The following is a 20,437-nucleotide window of genomic DNA, read 5'->3' as shown; positions in this document are numbered from 1 at the left end:
TTTTCCCACTGAGCAACTATTCAAATAGGAATTAATGTGTTCACTAGTTTACAAGTAAAATATGCATCAGAACCTGAGGCAAGTTGCAGTTTGCATAATGAACCACTAGTCATTCAAAAGGTGCCTTTTTCATTATATATAGCACTTCCTGCCTTTGTGTAGTGCCGCTCCAAAACCCGTGCAGTGTTTTAATCCCCTGATGGCCCATAGTAGGTAGTGTACAAATAATCTGCCCTTTTTGGTCACAAACCCCCAGTTCCACTCCGTTGTTCGGTTCAATTCATACACATCCCTATCTGTCTTAGAGAAATATAGCCAGTTACTATGGCAACATCCTTGCACAGTTCCCCTTATAATCTTTTTTATACAAAAAATTGTTTGGTCAGGTCATTTCTGTAGTCACACACATTCTGTGTGTAATTAGCGCAATGTTTTTATAATCCCACGAAGTTTGATATGTCGATTAGTTTCAAATAAATGATGTATGCATTGCTGCAGATGTTCCACTGTAGAGAACTGCACACATGTAAGGCAGGAATATTTCCATAACGTTAGGTAGTTTATGGAAAATTATACTGCAAGCTAAATAGCAACATGCTGAAGATAAGGTTTATCTTATACACCTACAGGCAAAATGCAATGTCAGATCAGTGTTTCATTGCCTGATGTTACTCTAGTTCACTTACATCACGGTGTCTCCTAAACGCAAGAGAGAATCTACCCATTTATGAACATGAGGTTGTGTAGGTCTGAAAAAGCATTTCGCCTTTATTATGTGGACACTTGGATGGATCTAAACATCTGACTGCAAATTCTTTTTATTCACATATAACAACATTTCTCTCAAACAGAAGAATTTCTCCTTTTCAAACACTAAACACAAAGAAATAGTTCTATGTATACAAAGGTTACACATTTAGAATCACGTGTTCTGCACCGGTGGTGTGTTCCGAAAATGAAAACGCATTCCCGTAGGAAATACACGATCAATTCTGGAGAATGGATCGGAACGACAGGACGCAAATATCAGCCTGGCATAGGAAACACAGGACCGCTCGTCACCCCTTTCGTTCCACTAGTCAATCGTTCAGTTTCTGCATAAACACTGATGGAGTCTGGGATGATTGTGGCATTCTGCTGTCATGAATCCTCTGAAAAACGAAGGGGAACCCATGTGCGGTTACCATGAGAACAAAGCTGCTCGAAACGAGGCTCGATCTCGCGCTCATTAAAGTCAGATTCGCCACTTGTTTTTTTTTTTTTTTTTTTTTTGTCAGCTGTCTGTTTGATATGGCGCATAAAGCAATTTTGCTTCCTGTCCACTTCTATTAAGCATCTTTAAATCCATTCGAGAAGAAACAGGATGTCCTGTTTTATCTGCGACCGTATCACCGATGTTTCGCCTCGGGGGAACAGACAACACCGGCTGCCGCTAATGAAAATTTTCCACCTTGCGAACGCAGCATGGCGTGTGAACTCCTGCGCAGGGTGAAGGAGGAGCAACGGGTCAGGAATAAAACGTGACTGCTGTTCGAGAAAACTAGTCGAAAATGCGTTTTCAGCGTATAATAACATTTAATGCTGTGTAATGTCCTTGAGACAAATTATCTCCAGGTTGTACTTGTTGCAATAGGAACAGTAGCCTACAAGCCTGCATTCATATGAAACCTGGAGTTAGGAATCGATAAGGCACTATCAGAGCTGCTGCTGTAAAATCTCACACCTCTTGACCAATCAGATTGCCATGATTCCATTTTTTTTTTTTTTACAAGTTTCTAAAGTTCTTCATATCAAACTTGACCCCTAGCAATAAATAATGCGCATAAATAATACGGTTTGTGCGTATGGGGGGACATGGAGGCAGAATCGGTACTTTAGAGCACGAGAATGCTGACTGCTGTCATCAGTCTTTCTCCCAGTCTAGTCTTGTCTTGCCTGTTTAAGTGTCCTTTCTTCAGTCTCGCACACTGATGGAAGTGTTGGCCCGGTTGGAACGGTGCTTTTATTAGCCCTGCACTGTGGTCCCAAAAGCCTTACTTTCTGCTCTATTTCTGAACGTTGTGCTGCATGCTGGGACGGCAGGTAAAACCCATATAGTCCCTCACCCCGGCCTTGATTTGCTTGCTTGACTCGAGATTGAATTAGTGTTGACACAAACATAGTTTGATGCACACACACACACACACACACACACACACACACACACACACACACACATATACATATATATATATATAATATATACACACACATAAAACATACGAGTGTCAGTGGGTTGGATATATCAAGCAGCAAGTGAACATTTTGTCCTCAAAGTTGATGTGTTAGAAGCAGGAAAAATGGGCAAGCGTAAGGATTCGAGGGACAAATCGTGACTGCTAGACGACCGGGGCAGAACATCTCCAAAACTGCAGCTCTTGTGGGGTTTCCCGGTCTACACTGGTCAGAAGTGGTCTAAGGAAAGAACTGTGGTGAACCTGGTGCACGTGGGGAGCAAAGGCTGGCCCGGGTTGGCATATATGCTTATTATATGCACACGTATTCAAAAGTCCACATGATTCTGTCCTGACACGAACTCCAGCTGAGTGCAGTGGTGCTATACACCACTCCTCTCTTTAAAATTAGAGCCTTTCTCCTTTTCATCCTGTAGTGCTTTGTTACAAAGATGCCTTTTCTTCATAATTACTGCTATTTATCTCCCTCTCTCGCTCACACACTCGTTCTCATTGTCTTTTTGGCTCTTATTCTTTCGTGCTCTTTCTCTTGTACTGGCTCTTGCAACTCGCACTTTACTGGTCTCTTTCCCTGTAACTTTCTCTGAGTTTTTTATTTAGAAACAATAGAAAAAGGATGCAGGAAAATATATAATTTTTTCAAGGCCTTCGCTTTTACATGAGGAGGCTGGAGTTGTGTAATTAATACGTTTGCATCATTGATTTTAGTCTCGTCTGAATCCGTCCTGTTAGAATTATTTCTTCAAACACCTTAATAGGTAATAGCTGGAAAATTCAGTCAGACCCCGTACTATGTACTATGTACTATATACTATGTACTTTGTTCTATGAGTCAACTGAGTCGGTACGCATTATAGAGTAGTCACTATTCTCGACTTACGACCATTTTTCCGGTCCCTGTCTACGTCGTAAGTTGGGGGTTGTCTACCTGTACTTAGGAGCCTATTAAAAACAACCTCAGTAATGAACAATGGGGAGAACTTTAGTTATTTAATATACTTCCAGTGCATATATGAATTATGTCTTTTGGCATTGTAACTGTATTAAACAAAACTTGAATGGAAAAAAGACAACTGTAGCATAGACCTCAAACATCCCTGTCAAGAGAATTGGTTTGATGTGAAACGGAAATTCGAGGAACCGCATCTAATCATCCTGCGAAACGCCACAGAGTTTATTAAGCATGAAACATTACACGTTATTGAAGGACACATGAATGATGTACCGTGGCATATTGATGATGATAAAAAAAAATATATATATATATATATATATATATATATATATATATATATATATATATATATATATATATATATATATATATATATGACCGTCATTTCAGGGGACTGATTATGATTTTATTAGTGATCCCAAACCTACAGTGAAAACAAAAATAAGAGGTTCTTGAATGGCCAAACCAATCTACTGACTTCCTGTTTCCAATTAAAATTAATTAAGAATATTGATAGTGTGTGTGTGTGTGCATGCACGCATTGGAAATAACGGGTCCCTTAAAATGAACAAGTATCTTAGTGAAATGAACAAGTAAAATTTTATTGCTGAAATTGCACACAAGAATATCTGTGAAAATGGAACCCATTTAGTGCATTTGAGTGCCATATTACCTCAAAATGCAAATAAAAATATATTAATACATGTTAAATAAAAAAAATAAAAAAAAGGTACTTCACTGCAAGTTCATTTGTTTCAGTTTGAAATGATCCCAAACTTTGGAAACTGTTGTTGTCTTTGGCCCGAATCGTATGGAAGCTCGTTTTCTGACACATACATTATTATTATTATTTTTTTTCCCGATTCCGAGTTTATTTTTTCGTTATTCTGACTTTATTGATCTTAAAACATCCAACATTTCGGGTGCATCCACCGGTAACCATGTTGTGGGCCTGAAGTTTGAAGCTGTTGGTGTATGAACGAGGCTCCTCTGCTACATCTGTCTTGTTCATTCTTCTCCAGAGCAGACTGTCAGACTCAGTTCTCTCCAGGGATCACAGGCTCAGTTTTATTCAATGAAAATAAAATGGACTGCAATGAATAGAATTGCAATGTGTAAAGATTTCTGAAACTACAGAGGGGGGCGACTCTGCCTGAATCTCTGAATACAAGTCAGAATTGTGAGTAAACAACGCTTTGTGTAGTTAAATGGACTAAACAATACTTTTATATTCGAATTACTCAAGTTATTTGAGGAATTGTTTCAGCCCTAGCTTGGATTAAAGGCCTGCTGTATTCTGCATGGATCTTCAGTGTGATAGTCATGTGTTCATTGTGGAAAAGTTACTTTCTCTTTATTGGTTATAACTGCTCTAGACGTCATGCTGGAAAAACTAATTCCGTGATATTGATGACACGTAATATTCAGTGATATTGCGTTCCACGTGTAGCAATGTGGGTGCATCCGTGTGGTAGACAATTCAGTTGCAGGCGTTCCTTTTCTCTTTTCCATTCCCTTCTTATCGCCATTCATGTTTGTGTAAAATTTCCCTTCCTCATTAGAGTCACACCGCTGGCGTTTGGCGCTTGGCACATCTCTCGATAGAAGAGTTATACGTGCTCTACTTCTTCCCTCTCTCCTCCCCTCCGTCACAGGGCCCAGGCTGTGTTGTGAAGATTCTGTCGTTCTCACCTTCACTCCTGAAAGCGTGCTCGCCGTGTTTTGAGTGGAGGCATTCCTGTCGCTCCTTAATTGCCGCAATCGCACAACAGCGCGCTTGAAAGAATCTCTTCGATCTTCTCTACTCTTTCCAGCTTTGCGTCTGTCATTTCTTCAGCATTGCTTGCACTCATTTTGCGCCGCCCTGTTTGTTACTCGGGATGACGCTATTCAGAGGAGTCTTACTAGGCCAGTAGGCCATGGTGTTAAAACCACGCAAACCCACCCTCCTTTAGTAGCTTTGCAGACCTTCTGAAGCCCTGAATGAGCTGTCAGTCTGACATTTCACTGTGTGGTATAGGAATTAATGCTAATTAAGGGGGAAGATACATTTGCTTTGTTTTACATACATATGACAATGTCATTAACATTTGTCTTCACTGTAGTACTGAAACCTGTCAGGGTTACACGATGAGGAGATTAATTTTGACTCTGTATTGCAGGAGGAATGAAAACTCTGCATTTGGTGTTCAGTGCCAACACTTGAATTTAATAATGGAGGAAATGCCGCTGGTGAACTTCCAAACAGTGTAGTTCCTGTAAACATCCAGTGGATTAGAACAAAATAATTGGAGTTTTTGTTGTAAGACCCAAAAACAGTGTTACTGAGATGCTGGAGAAAACATGTACTCTACCCTGAAACCTTTGACCCTTCCATAAATGCTGAACAAACATGTACTTAAGGAAACGCACAGAATCAGCACCAACGGTGAACCTTTTCTCAGTTAAATATAACCTTTAGACAGTCCATTGTAGGAGTCCTAGCGAATACTTTGTTACTATGGAAACTATAACACGTTCCAGTGAGTTTAATTAGGGGAGTAAAATCGACTTTGCTGTTCTGGATACTTCATTCACCCTCAGATTTCAGGGTGCAGCAGCAATGTTTGTGTGCTTTTTAATCCAGCTGTGTGCACATCATGCACCTTTCAGACTTTCTACTTCTTGGTGCCACTTAATTTTGTGTTTTGGACTTGCTGCTGATGTATATACAAGGGAAATGCTTTTCTGATCAGTCTGCATCAGAACCTTCCGTAATCGATTGTGTATGTGTGATTTTTTTTTTTAAACGCACGACGATGCCAAAAGAAAAACTCCCGAGAGAAATTGTTGTGAAAGGAAGGACGAAGACAGTGAACAATGACTTACTTGGTCGGCTACTGTTTAGATAACCTGTCTGTGCTTATATGATTTCTGTTGCAACTGGAGTTAGCGAGCTCTCCCTTCACCCAGACTCAACGCGTTACAACAGCTTGTATCTAAACAGTAGCCGACCAAGTAAGTCATTGTTCACTGTCTTCCTCCTTCCTTTCACAACTATTTCAGGAGTTTTTCTTTTGGCATCGTCGTGCGTTTAAAAAAAAAAAAGTTTTTTCTCCTGATGGCGTGCAGCTCAGAACACAGGTGAGGTGCGTTTTTTTCGTTTCCGTTCGGAAATTTCATTGGTCTAATGTTATGGGGTTCAGTTTTTTGGCTTGAAGTTTGTGAAACCGGGAAAAACCCAGGAAAAATTCATAAATTAACCGCTTCGTTGTTCAAGCCGCGGGGTTCAAAATGTGGGAAAGAAGTAGCGGCTTATAGTCCGAAAAATCCGGTAGTTGTATTATTTCTAAGGTGTACTGTTCAGTGAACAGCAAAACTGTTCATGCAAACTGCAGTCATAAGCCATTGTAGCAGTATATTAATTACAGTCCTAATCCATTTTCATAGTTCTTGAGTTGCTCAGTAACGTCTTGTATATTTATAAGCTCAGCTGTACAGAGTGGTCCCAAAGGATGCTGGTGGACATTGTAGCTCCTCGATCAGGCATTACGTTATGACCACCTGCCTAATATATATTTAATGTAATATAATTTTATATTATGTTGTTGCCCCTTTTTGCTGTTAAACAGTTCTGACCTGTCGAGCATTAGCAGCTTTATCTTCTTCAGCAGATTCACCACCGTTCCATCCTTTTATAAGATACTGACCACTGCAGACCAGGAAACCCCACAAGAGCTGCAGTTCTGGAGATGCTCTGACCCTTTCTCTTTCTCTGCTCCGAACACATCAACTTTAAGGACAAAATGTTCACTTGCTGCCTAATAAATCCCACTCACCAACACTGATTATTTCATCATCATGGCACCTGTTATTCACTTCATCATCTAAGAAGAACCAGCATAATTTTACCAGAGGATTCAGATCTTGGTCCAGTCATTCCTGGATTTGCCACTACAGCACAGTTCACTCTCTGCGTAGAACCTCTCGGTGAAGACACGTGGTTGTGTGACCTTTGTAGTCTGATCCCAGTCCTTTGAAATGAAGGCAGTCTTTTGAAGTGGTAGGAGATTCCAGGGACCATCAGACTTGTGTGTTAGCTGGATTTGCTATAGAGGCGATTTATTGCTAAGAGCTGCAAGCCGAGACACTTTTTATTTCTTTTAACGTTTTAATGTGCAGGAGCTAAATGGTAATCGTATGCACATCTATAATCCTGTATGCCAGGTGTGAGCCGTTCTGCATCCCATCTGGAAAAGTGGACACTGGAAATGCATTTGGGGGCGTATGGAAATTTCACAGCCTGGCAGTTGGTTCTAGATGTACGTTAATACCAGGTGTAAAACCTTTTATTATGTCTACCGTGATGCACCACAAACGCACACAAACACACTCAGTGCAGTGAAGCCTGTTACTCGATCAGTGCCTCGAGAGACCACTTCTGTCTAATCGCTAGGATTCACAGACAATACAGCTGATGCCGTGTGTGTGTGTGAGGGGGTGTGTGTAGGGTAGGGGGGGGGGTTAATAAACACAAAGGCATGCTGGTATCTCCGCTGATCATGGCTACTGTAAGGACAAGATAAGATTGTCCGAGGTCTTTGTAGTTACCGCACTGAAGCCTCATATCCCACAGTACCACACACAGTCCCGTCCATACTCATTTCCATTATCAGCAACCACACAGATGCACTTTTCCCAGGAGAACTCAGGAAAACATGGTCTTTCTCTGTGCTGAATCCTGGCTGTTTTTCCTGCTCAGCTCACATCCATCAACAACATGTTGGTCCCGAGCACTAATACTTTGCTGCAGATTTTATTTTTCCCCTTTTCTTTCGGGCCGAAGCATTCTGGGATACGTAGTCTTGGTGGGAAGTGTAGCGAGCGGCATAATCCTTCCGTGTTTGTACAAGTGACAGCTGTTGAGAGAAAACCCGACCGCCTACAGAAGAACAAACCCTTCCACTCTCCTCTCGCCTCCTTCTGGCCTCGAGCCTCCGCATTTCCTCTGTTTCCACGACACCCTACAGTAATCTGCACTTGACCTTCATCCATGATTCACCCTCCGCCTCTACTTCCTTCTTTCAGACTCGTCTGGCCTGTTGAGTTAGCTCACGGCTACGGTATCTCATGCCCGTTTGGGTTTCTGCTTTCTCGCCCCTACAGCCTGCATGGTGCGTAATGGGTTGGCCGTTCTTGTGTTGTACATCGGAATTTATACAGACACTGCATGGGATCTTTCTAGCATGGGATCTTTCCCTACACACACACACACACACACACACACACACACACACACACACACACACACACACACACACACACACAGGTAGAGGCATGCATGACTACTCTGGCTGAGTCATCTGAGTAAATCTGCTCACTGACTGACAAGCCGAGAGGCTGCTTTTGTTCCTGTGACAAGCAGTTCTAAAGAAAATCGGTTTGATGAGTCCAGACCCAAAGCCCTCAGACCTGTCGCCTTCACACGCACAGATCTTTCACTAGAACTCGGCATTCCAAGTCTTTGGTTATTCATATCAAACAAAGTGACGCTCAGTGTTTCCTGTGGACTTTCCCTAAAACCACAATGCACAATAGCTCCTCTGTGGCTCACTTTGTCAACTTAGTTTGGCCATGTGTTTGTGTGTATACTGTATCCAGATGTACTTCCACTTTAAATCAAAAGCAAACAATAACTAGCAGAACTACACCGTGCTTTTTTTTTTGGGTTTGAAGAGCCTGTGGCTATTTTGTGACAGGCTGCAGTATGTTTATTTATTTATTTATTTATTTATTTTTATCGATCCAGCCGTCTGTCTCAGGGGTTTAGGCAAAAACATTTAAATTGAATTGCCCAAAAGAAAAAAAAAAGTCATGAATTACAACGAGATGCTTCAGTAATCATTTCCTTCCCTCAGGCAAATTTAAAATCCAGTCATTATGTGCAGTGTTTTTGCACTGAAATTTGCTCAAGGCTTTTTATTTATTTATTTATATTTATTTATTTAATTTATTATTATTATTTTTCTTCTTTTTTCCCCTCCTTGTTTCAGTAGTCATTTTTGATGGTGCTCGGTTACTTCGAAGTGGGCGGGACTAGAAAATGCATTTTGATTAAAACTGGTGAAACGCATGTTGGGGGAATAAACCTCAGGCGTCATCATTGACGGTACTGTATTTAAGATGGCGTTCCAGCCAAAGTTTGTCGGAGTACAAACCTTTTTCCCCCCCAGTGTATGGGAAAATCCATTGATGCGCCTCAAATGCTATTCAGCCTCCTCAGTTTTGTGACGTGAACCATTACTTGAATGCCTGAGTGACCGTATTGCAGGTCTTTCCTTTATTTTCTTTGAAATTGTGCACTTTTTTTTTTTCTTTCACATTCCCCTCTGCAAATTGTTGTTCCCATAGTAACTTAGGGGGTGTAATTAGTTCAAGTCACTCTGCTAAAACATTGTAGTATTAAACACATTAGAATTTCTGACACGTACATTATATAATGGAAAAAACCTTTGTTGACCCCGGAGCATCCCACCCATGTGGGCTTTTTGAACATTTGAAATATTGTTTCCTTGTTGCTGTTATAACAACCTTTACTTTATATTGAAAGGCTTTCTAGATTTCTAAGTGTGCCTTTGGGAATATGCTTATTGAGACACAAGAGTTCACATACTGATGTTGGGTGTGTTGGTCTGGAGTACAGTGTGCAATCCACTTAATCCCAGAGGTGTTCAGTGGGGTTGAGGTCATGGTCTTGTGCAGGCCACTCTAACGTTAGCAAAGGATGCCTTAAAGCAGTGGGTCCCAACACCCTGACCGGTCCGTGGGTCAATTGGTACCGGGCCGCACAGAAAGAATACATAACTTACATTATTTCCATTTTATTCATTATCTGATTCTGGACGATGTTTTATTTTGGAAAATGACCGGATTCTCTCCGCCACATCTGTCTATGACTCACTCTTGATGCATGTCATGATGCCTCGGTCACATGTCTTACCTCCATCCGCTACCTTCTTAAAGGGGCTGCTCCGGCCGCTAACACGTACATTACCGCTTTAATAAACAAAAAAACAACACAGTGGATTCACGTTTATTATATTTAGAAAATACCAGTTTTTATGCCGGTCGTATCATTTTATTTTGTTGTATTTATTGCCACGCCTTAAAGGCCGCTCCTTGAAAATATTCTCTGACCCTAAACCGGGCCGTGGTGCAAAAAAGGTTGGGGACCACTGCCTTAATGGACCTTCATGCTCTTCTGATTGATATTGGAAAGTGGAATTCCTAAAGTATTACTCTTATTTAATTGTATACCTAAAAGTCAACAGTAATGTGATTTTTAAATAAGGTTAACTTTTAAAGCCTGTTGAAAGAACGTTCAGTATCAGCATGTTGCGAATGAGTCAGGTCAGATTTTTTATTACAGTGGCAGATCTCGAGTATTTACAACATGCAGATCATTTGTATTTAGTAAAGAAAGCCTGCGCTGTGGGCATAAACTTATTTGGAACTTTTATTCAGATACCTCGTGCATCTTTAATGGGATTATTCCTGACAGCAGGATGTGAGTCACGCGTTTCAATGTCTCAGTATTTAGTGCGTAATCTAATCATTGGACAATTTTACAGGAAGTGCTAGAAGATCACAAATGCTTCAATTTCTAGCACATAGTTTTTAAATGCTGCTATGTGTAATAGATCCCCCAAAATAATTATGTTGTGGAATCTCTGGAACGGCTTTGGTGATGGTTTACTTACTTAACAAGGAAGAATCTTAAATGCCTTAGTCATTATTAATGCATGATCACTCCACTAAGTCACACCTGTGTAACAGCTGGGTCAGGTTCAGTCGGTGTGTGTGTGTGTGTGTTAAGGTGGATAAGTCTTTGGCGGCTGTAACGCTGCGCATCTTTTAACGATTGAACCTCTGGGAGCGTTCAGTTGAGCGCAGCCATGTGTAAGCCCCGGGGTTGTGATCACAACTGATTATCTTTAATCGGCTCAAGTAGCCTTCTGAGAGCATGCTCTTTTCTTCTGTGGCCTCTGTGTGTTTGCATTTGGTACACAGGGATTGTTCATGTGCGAAAGAGCTCCTTCTGAGGAGCTGTAAGCCAGTAGTGGGCCACAAACTGTAGATGTGTTCAATGTGTATAAACATGCCTCTATTCATGCATCGACTTGACTAGATTCGGTGTGGTTTATAAAAATAACATGCTTTATTGCGTTTATGTAAACTCTGTAACTGAAGATCGTGGACCAGGCCAGAGACTAGCTACAGCGCTGAAGATGTGAGCTGTGTAATAGGAGAGTGGTTATCCTTCTCTTCCTGTCACCCTCTTCTCTCTCTCTCTCTCTCTCTCTCTCTCTCTCTCTCTCTCTCTCTCTCGGTCGAGTTAAACATGCTTCTGAGGCTCCAGTGACCACTGTTCCTGCCCTTCTCCCCTCCGTGGATCTTCACACTTCTGTGCAGCTTGGGACGGTCTCTCATCAACACCTTGGGTGGTTCCATGTTATTCCGGAGTAGAACGGGCGCTTTGAGGATGGATTGGACTGTAGTTAATGTCATCAATCTGCTACACTGACTCAGGAATACAGTTTGCTTCTGATCATCATCACTGTACCCCGCAACATTGTATATCTGCTTCAAATGGACATTCGGTGCAACCCAGATGAGGAGAGGAGTTTTTCCTTGCCACAGTTGCTCATCAGGGACAAACATACTTACAAAGAACATATTTACGTTTAATCACCACATTATCTGTGTAAAGCTGCTTTGAGACAATGTTCATTGTTAAAAGCGCTATACAAATAAAAATGAAATGAAAGAAGACAGAACTGCCTGAAGTTTACCAGGTGGTCTCAAAACGTTTCGAGACTGTTTACACTTTATTGATCTAGATTTACACACTATCACCTTAGTCCCCTTGCACAGCAATACAGCGCTCCCAGCGTTCCTGTCGCTTCTGCAATGTGTCCTGGAAGTCTTCTTTTCAGAGCTTGTCAGGCACCTTCTGCTATTCGCTTGGCAGAAGTGAGATCGTGTTGTTTCCGGTGAGAAACTCACGTGTAAGGAGATCTGGATGAAAAGGTGCTCACGTGGTCTCAATTGCAGATGTGGTAACGCACATAGTCAGAGTAGCACCGGTTGCACAGCTCCCAATGGTCAGTGCTTCCTGTGACTGTGCGTGTAGCCTCGTGCTTCCATGGTATAAACTCTTCTCAAAACCAAATGATCACAACTCTGTATTTGCAATCTGATATATCACCCATTATAAGAGTCAAAAGTAGTCAAGTGAAGCACGATTATTAAACACAACACAACCTTTTGAAATTGTTTTATTTCATAGCAATGAACTCATGTTTAATGGCTATGCTTTATAACGTGACGGGCGTTAGTTCATGTTAGTTGCTTGAAGTTGATAAATAGCGGTTGTAATGATGACATTATTTGTAGCAGTGCATCGATTTTGGGAATGAACTAATTCACGCACAAAAAAGCGCCTTGCCGAGCTACTCGTCTTCTCAACCAGCTGCGAGAAAATTCTCCGTTTATTGAACACATTCAGGTTACGGCCAAAACTCTGTAGCCATGGCCATTTGAGCCCTCGTGTGGGTGCAACAATATTGGCCCCTTTGTCAGTAGTGTACAGGAAATTGTAGTCTTTTCTATCTCCTGATCACGCGAGACCTCTGTCAGCGCCTCAGCCAGTACATCTGCAGTGTGGTTCTCCGGGATGAATGAACTGTAGCAGACATGTAGGGGGGCCATATTAATGCTTGACCATTTGTCTGTGGTCAAAGTGACAGTCAGACGCTTTGGTGCATTTTGAGACTCTTGTACTGACACAACTTGGGTGCAAAGTTTGCAAATTGCTTAAGTAACATTGCTTGAGTGAAATTGCCGAATCGGCGACGTGACCTTTTTCTCGTTGACCAACTCCATCGTTATTTTGCCTCATTTCCCGAAATAAAAAATCCTGTAACTCGAGTAGACGATGAAATAAGAGAAATTAAATGAATCGGTTAAAAAAATTATTAAATCGGTTCAGAAATTATTAAATATGTGAGCAAACAAGTCAACTATTGCACTGCCCCGCCCCCATACTATAGCATTTTGCATTGGCGATCTCGCAGGCGAACGATATGGTGATCTGAAAATTGTGTCTATCGCTCAACACTACTGCCTTGATTAATGTCTTCTGCGAAGTGTGGCTATTTTACCAGGAGCCGTTCTAAGTACAGGCTGTTTCACACTGTGTGAGTGTGAATAAGCCCCAGTATGCTTCTGTATCTAATTAGCTTCTGGCACTGGATTCATATTGTGCATTATAAAGTTGAGAACAGAGTGAGAACGCCCAGCCTCCCCGTCGCTCCGACAAATATCTTCAGTTTCTCTCCCAGAGTTTTTCCAAACGCCGTGCTTATGATCTCGTTTGTTTGACATCGAGCCTAAGGACGTATCTCTTAACTCCTTCTCTGGAAAACATGTTCCCGTCTTTCGAAGCTCCAGCCTGCAAGTCAAATATGTAAATGAGCTTCACATGTTTACCGTGCTGATTGTGTAATTATCGTTAATCAAAACGGATCTGCTTTGCCGGGATAAAGCCCTCTATTTAGGCGACCTTATGCGTGTTTCTGTGTACAGGAGAAAATCTTTACGTAATTGCTTCGCTAATCGGGTCTTGGAAAAGGTGCTGGATCATGTGACATTTTCTGACCTTTGGTTAAAAGTTTTAATTTGTACCTTTCCTGGTTTAGTTTCGGCTTTGGACTTTAGTTTTGAGATTGTGTGTGTGTGTGTGTGTGTGTGTGCGCTCGTCCACCATTTGCTTTCTGTGTTGTTTTTTCTGCTTCTGTGTATGTCTCCACTGTCTCCTGCTCAATGTGTCTTTTTATTCTTTTTCTTCACAATGCATTGCATATTGCAGAAGAGGCAGCGTGTAGGTATAAACCATGCAAAAACAAACCCTCCTCAGCCAGCTGCATGCCTCCTCTCTGTCTTTTTCCCTCTCTGTTGATTGTGTTTATCGTTTTCTTTTTTTTATATATATTTTTTAAACTGTCTTATTCAAATATTCAGCTACTCATTAGGGAAGTCAAGCAAAATGACTGGTTTGATCTTTAAAATTTCAATTATGTAGACGCTGATGATGTTATTTATTTAAACAGCTTACTCTTTTTGGGGGAAAAGAAGAGATTTTTATTTATTTGTTGCTTCTTCTTTTTTTCTTCCGCTTGGTGTTTTTTATTTATTTTTCTCAGTTTGTTTGTTGTCAATCTCTGTTCCATTGTTTCGTCTTGTCCTCTGTTTTGCTCGTCTCGTCTGCGTGTGTCTTGCGTGACTGCATGGCCTTTGTGCACGACGGGGGTTTCCACTCCTCTCCTGTTCCCGTTGTGTGGTCCTGCAAATTAATAATCGTGTCTCCTCTCTGCAGGGGACGTGCTCTTTCAGATGGCCGAGGTCCACCGGCAGATACAAGTGCAGCTCGAGGAAATGGTGCGTTATCCTTCATTTTCTCTCCATGCGACTTTCCCGGTGCCCTACACGTGGCCTCTGGGTTTATATTATCTGATATATCGATCCGGATTCGGCCTCGGCACTGTCTGTTGTAAATAAGAGAGCTGAATGTTTGAACTCTTTCTCTGCAGCTGAAGTGCTTCCACACTGAGCTGCTTTCAGAGCTGGAGAAGAAAGTGGATCTGGATGCCAGATACCTGACTGTGAGTTTCCTCAACACACACACACACACACACATATATACGCACACTTTCACAGGGCTCTAAATAGCGAAAGAACAGTCTGCATGTGACTGTTCTTCTGATGCTGCTGTGTAGAAGCTTTCCGCATTGCACAGAGACACTCCTATTCTCATGGCAACTAAAATGACTGACAGATGGATTTCATGCAGCAGCAGACTTATGGGTTTTTATATACGTCTCCAGTCTGCGCTCCTGCAGTTCAAGCTGTTAATATTACAACAGCACAGCAACATCTTCACTTGGTGTCTTTTTTTTTTTTTTTTTTTTACTTTTTCATTCTCACACATGCTACACCGATTCAACTCAGCATTTCAAACAAGATTAGAGGATATGTGCAGCATCTCACGGATATCTTTAGAACGAGTGGGCAGCGGGAACGAAGCCGGGTGCTGCTTCAGTATGGAATCGCATAACTGGGGGAGGTGGGGGGTGTTGCTTGCTTTTGTACTATATTGTCAGTCAGTGCAAACACCCAGCCTTTATTTCATTATCACTACAAGACACAGTAGAGGTGGGTGCTTCTTGTAAACATCACTGTTTGAAGTTAATTAGGCAGATTGGCAAAAAGAACATTTTTTAAACAATGCCGTCAGTGTGGGCCAACATTTTCTGTTTATCATCCCCTTGCTAATGGGGCCAGATGAAGAGACTATTTACTGTAGCCTCAGATTTCTGTTCTTGGCTGACAGGAGGGGGAACCTTTTATGGTCTTTGCTTTTGTATCCTATAATATTCTTATCATTACCTGTGGAAAAAGTGACTCTTTGAGTTATTATATTTACAGCTCAAACTATTCTGGTCATTTTTATGTGGTTTTTGGCACCATTCTAGCAAATAAAAATACTAAGAGATCAGCAGTTCCTGATCTACTTAAGCCAAACGAGAAACCAAAAAACTTTACATTCAATTTACAATCTACGTTCAATTTTTTCGTCGATATGTTAATCTAAAATAATGGCGCAGTCCTCATTGGCCAAGGGACAGAGCAGTTTAGAGTTGTTGTTGCTATGGTTACCACACAAGACACACAAGCCATTGCTGTATAGGAAGCAGTGCATGTGGCTTGCATACTGTATACTATCCGTATGTCCATATGTAATGTAGAAAAAGGCTTTGGAAGCCTGTTGGTGGAGAAATCTATAGTAAAACGGTCACGTGTTCCGTCTGATGTGTTGCGATTAGTTTCATTGAAGTACTGGAAAATGCCAACATTTCCAGACCTGCGCTAGTGACACGCTGTGCAATAATGGTGTCAAAACGATTACCGAACATGGATGTGGATTTAAATCTCTGGAAAACACTTTTTTTCAAATGACAAAAAAGATACAAAATTTAGATATAAAGACTGAAACAGTCCCTGCTGCATTGTTTTGAAAAAAGGCAGCCTGAGCCGATTGCATTTTCGTTTCCGCAGTCCACGTGTCGGCCAGCCGGTCGGTACGCAGTCGCAGCAGTAAAAGAAACGCAAGTGCCAAGACAGTAAATAGTAAATTAAAAAAAAATTCAAATGTCTGTATGCACGTTGCCGTTTAAGCAAAAAAAAAAAAAAAAACTTTAGTGAGGTTGTTTGTTTGTTTGTTTGTTTGTTTTTAAACCACTCACTGATTCCCTGTGCCATCATCAATCACCTCATACCCGATTTCAAATGCCTCCTGCAGGACTCATTACTTTTCAAGATTTTTTTTCACATGTCTCTCTCTATCATCTGATAGCTATAAGGAATAAAACATGTCAGGGCACGCCATTATAGTTGGCTATGTTCCAGTACAAGTACATCTCCAGTTGTTTCATTTTTCTTATACCCCACAATGTCAACAACTATGATTTAGATTATTTACTTGTCTGCAGAACAGGTTAGTTCCTGTTCTCACATTACAGCATTACAGCAGCTAGTCACCAAGAACCTTCTTTTTCTCTCTTAAAGAAAATAATAATAAGACGACGACAATGAAGAAAATGCAGCTCATGTAACCAAGAAACCACAAAGCCCACCGTATTAAAGCGTTTTTCTCATGGCTCCAAACTCGAGGGTCTGCTTTACCACAGAGTGCTGGTGCTGACCCAAGCCTCCTTTCCTAAAGATTTAATAAAAATCTCTTAGTGAAAGCTTAACAAAACATGCATTACCAGACATAAATGATGTGGAGTGTCTCTGTACAAGTCTCTGTGAATGAGCTGTTACTATAGAAACAACAACTTGTTAGAACAAGTGCATTCTTTTCAAACTGCGATTTGCCTTGCAGCCAGCAAGATTTTTTTTCCCGAGCTGTTTAGGTCGAAAAAATTCAACTCGAGAATTTTTTGTATTTTTTATTAAAATTTTAAAAACAATTTTTTTTATATTATATTCTTTTTATATATCATCCACATTCAGACACACAGTGTGCATAGGATTTCCCAACTAAACTGAATCAAAGGAATCGGAGGCATGCCCTATTTACTCCAATAAACCGTTAATAGTCTGTTTTTGCACAAAACCTGCTCTATCTAATACTCTCTGCGATTTCAGCCAGCGTTTGTGAGTGAGCGTCTGTGCTGCGCTTCTATTTAATGCAGTCCATCTTTCAATTTCTGCACATAGATCATCATTAGTTTTTTTCCGAAACCACATCTGGACCCTTCTATTCAGCTCCTGTCACTGAGGCTCAACCCCTTAACCACCAAAACTCCAGCTCTGTTTCTTTTATTATACGTTTCGAAGAACCGCTTGAACGCCCAGAGCTGTAATGTTTGCTTCAGTACTTTATAAATGATAACGGGCGGTTTTATTGAGTTGTGAGAACACAGGAGGAAAGTCAACCGTGCTTAGTGAGCGAGGAGCGCCGCTGTACACGTGGGTTTGCCCTGAACGTAGGACAAATGAGTGCTAGCCACCAATCTCATCTTCGCTCACGCAGCCTTCGAGGCGTACTTGTGTTATGCAAAAGGATTCGCTCCAGTGGCCATGGCAACTGCTAGAGAGTTATGAAAATGTGCTTTAAAGCTAAGAACTGCATTATATCAAAATGCCCAGGTGTGTGTACTTAAGCTATCAATCACAGCGCCATATCGAAAATCACAAACGCTATTGGATTTAAATCCAAAAGTCGTATTTACTTGTGAACGTCAACGAACCCTTTAATTAATCGGCTTCTCGTTAGAGGACGTGGACAACAGCTGCAGCTTTTCGGCCTTGTACAAATCTGTTTATCGCGCGTAATGTTTTTGAAGCATGCCTGAGTCATCGGAAAAAAACTTTGTGTACGCTAAGATTTTGTGTGTTTTGTCTCCTGAAGGCGGCTCTGAAGAAGTACCAGATCGAGCACAAGAGCAAAGGCGAGAGCCTGGAGAAATGTCAGGCTGAGCTGAAGAAACTGCGTAGGAAGAGCCAGGGCAGCAAGAACCCATCCAAATACAATGACAAGGAGCTGCAGGTGAGATGACAGTTAGCCCCTTAACTCTTCCTCCTCTGCTTCCTCCTCTACTTTCTGCTCCTCTTCCTCCTGAGTCGCAGGGCGTTATGTATGTACTAGAATATACATCACATCGAATGGTCTGATCACAATACACTATAATAAGAGTGTCTTCATCTAACATGTCTTCAAGAAGGCAGGCCATCTGGCTGTCACGGAACGAACCTGCAACATTATGTAGATGAAGATCTATGTAGATGAATGATGTCCTTCAAAACATTTGAAAATGTCCTTCAAAACACCCCTACGTGTCTACATGTTATGAGAGATGTTCTGTTTTAGTATCTGGATGTTATTGCGATAGTAAGTAGTTCCTCCAGGCATGTTTGACCTGCTTTAGTTCCCACACACACACACCTACTCCTTGTACGTGAACATCTTTTGTCACCGTTTTATTTATTTATTTTTTCCCTGCCTGCTCTGTGTTTGCTGTGGTAACAGAACCGGTATCAGCTCACAGTTTAATTTCTGTGAGTACAACAGCATAGTGGCAGAGTCCTAAAGGAAATAAATAGGCTTCGACTCCACTCAGTGTATCCAGGCTCCCGAGAGGCCTGAGCTCCCGAGGAAGCTTTCACGCTTTCCTGGGTGTGAAAACTCGACTCTCTCAACCCCATTACCTTGCTGTAATGTAACACGGATCTCTAGCCTGTACATGTCTCTGGGATTATGAGTATGAGACAACACATCTGTCTTTATATCTGTTTAGTGCTCCAAAAACCAATATCTATATATTTATCAGAGGTGGAAAGTAACATTTACTCAAAAATTTGTTTTTTGTGGTGTTTTACTTTTTAATTTTACTTTTACTTAATTATGATTTGTTTAAAGTATTGTACTTAACTACATTGTAAATAATATCTGTTACAGAGTTTAAAAAAAAATAAATAAATAAGAATGCAAGGGGAAAAAATTTTGCTCTGGAAACAACCGATTGATTGCATCATAACTGACATTACAGCAGATTTTTTATTTTTAGCTGCGAAGGTGCGTAACTCGCGTTAAACTCATGTCATGGACTGCAGTGTGTTTCAAAATAGTTTATTTATATTTTTTTGTTATTGCGCTTTTAATATGTAAAGCAGTTCAAAACTAGTTTGAGATTCATATCCCCTTGTCCTTTTTGAGCTACAAGAATCCCACCCCATCTCCACTGTTGAAAAGAAAAAAAAAACCCACAACAGTCAATTTTACTCTGAGTGAATTTGAAACGAGCTTTTTTACTTTACTTGAGTGGATTTTTAGACCAGGTAACTTTGTATTTAAGTACAAATATTATTGCATAACTTCTGAGTATAATATTTTAGTACACTGTTCACCTCTATGTATATATTCAAACCCATAGTGGTATGACATGGAAAAAAAAAAAGAAAAAGAAAGCGGAGCCATACTACTATAAACTCATCAGACTCAGCTGGATCATGCGTGTTTTTAATTGCCATCCCCTTTTTTAATTCATGCTTGTTCCTGCTACGTAGTCCCACAAATTCAGTTGATTCACTAGAAAACACTTAAAAATTCAAAACCTTACAACCCTGACTAGGCAGTCACTAAAAATGGATGATGGAGCATTGTATATGCATTGCACGGCATCAAGAGTTCGTCGTTCATCCCCTGAGCTGTAAATCTAAACTTGATGATGAGTTCAAAAACCTCCTGCTTCCACTGCAGCCACAATCTAGACTCAACTAGATGCCCTGTGCAAACAGAAGAGTGTCTCCTTGTCTGTGTTTGCATTTCGTTCTATTTATACCGTGTATCTGTTCAGGCAGAATAACCAATTCGGGTCCAGGTTGTTATTTCAATCTAACGTAGCATTTGTTCATGGACGGAAATATTATAACTTGTCCCGTGTGTGTCCCCCCTCTGCGAGCTTGAGCAGGTCACCCAGCTCTGGATTAATCCATTGTTTCCGCCGGTTTGTTGCTAGGACTTGATAAATGCTCTCTGGTTGCTGCCAGATACCCTGCGGACAATGTTTCAGCATAGGCTTTAGCCATACATCAGCCATGCTGTGGCTCTGCTCCCAGCTCTCAGCACGAATCAGTGTCATCA

The 20,437-nt window shown here is 41.1% G+C and overlaps 1 protein-coding gene across 9 annotated transcripts in view; it reads left to right on the top strand.

Moving 5' to 3' along the window:
• baiap2a (BAR/IMD domain containing adaptor protein 2a) overlaps positions 1–20,437 on the top strand; it is a 65,868-nt gene that overhangs the window by 30,809 nt on the left and 14,622 nt on the right. For all 9 annotated transcript variants that reach the window (XM_046866546.1, XM_046866548.1, XM_046866552.1 and 6 more), the window contains exons 4-6: positions 14,606–14,667; positions 14,820–14,891; positions 18,206–18,343. In XM_046866546.1, the coding sequence (XP_046722502.1) occupies positions 14,606–14,667; positions 14,820–14,891; positions 18,206–18,343 (272 nt within the window). The remainder of the gene's footprint in view (positions 1–14,605; positions 14,668–14,819; positions 14,892–18,205; positions 18,344–20,437) is intronic.

Source organism: Silurus meridionalis, chromosome 14 (genome assembly GCF_014805685.1).
Source record: "Silurus meridionalis isolate SWU-2019-XX chromosome 14, ASM1480568v1, whole genome shotgun sequence".
NCBI classification, from domain to species: domain Eukaryota; kingdom Metazoa; phylum Chordata; class Actinopteri; order Siluriformes; family Siluridae; genus Silurus; species Silurus meridionalis.
This window is presented reverse-complemented; position numbering and strand designations above follow the sequence as displayed.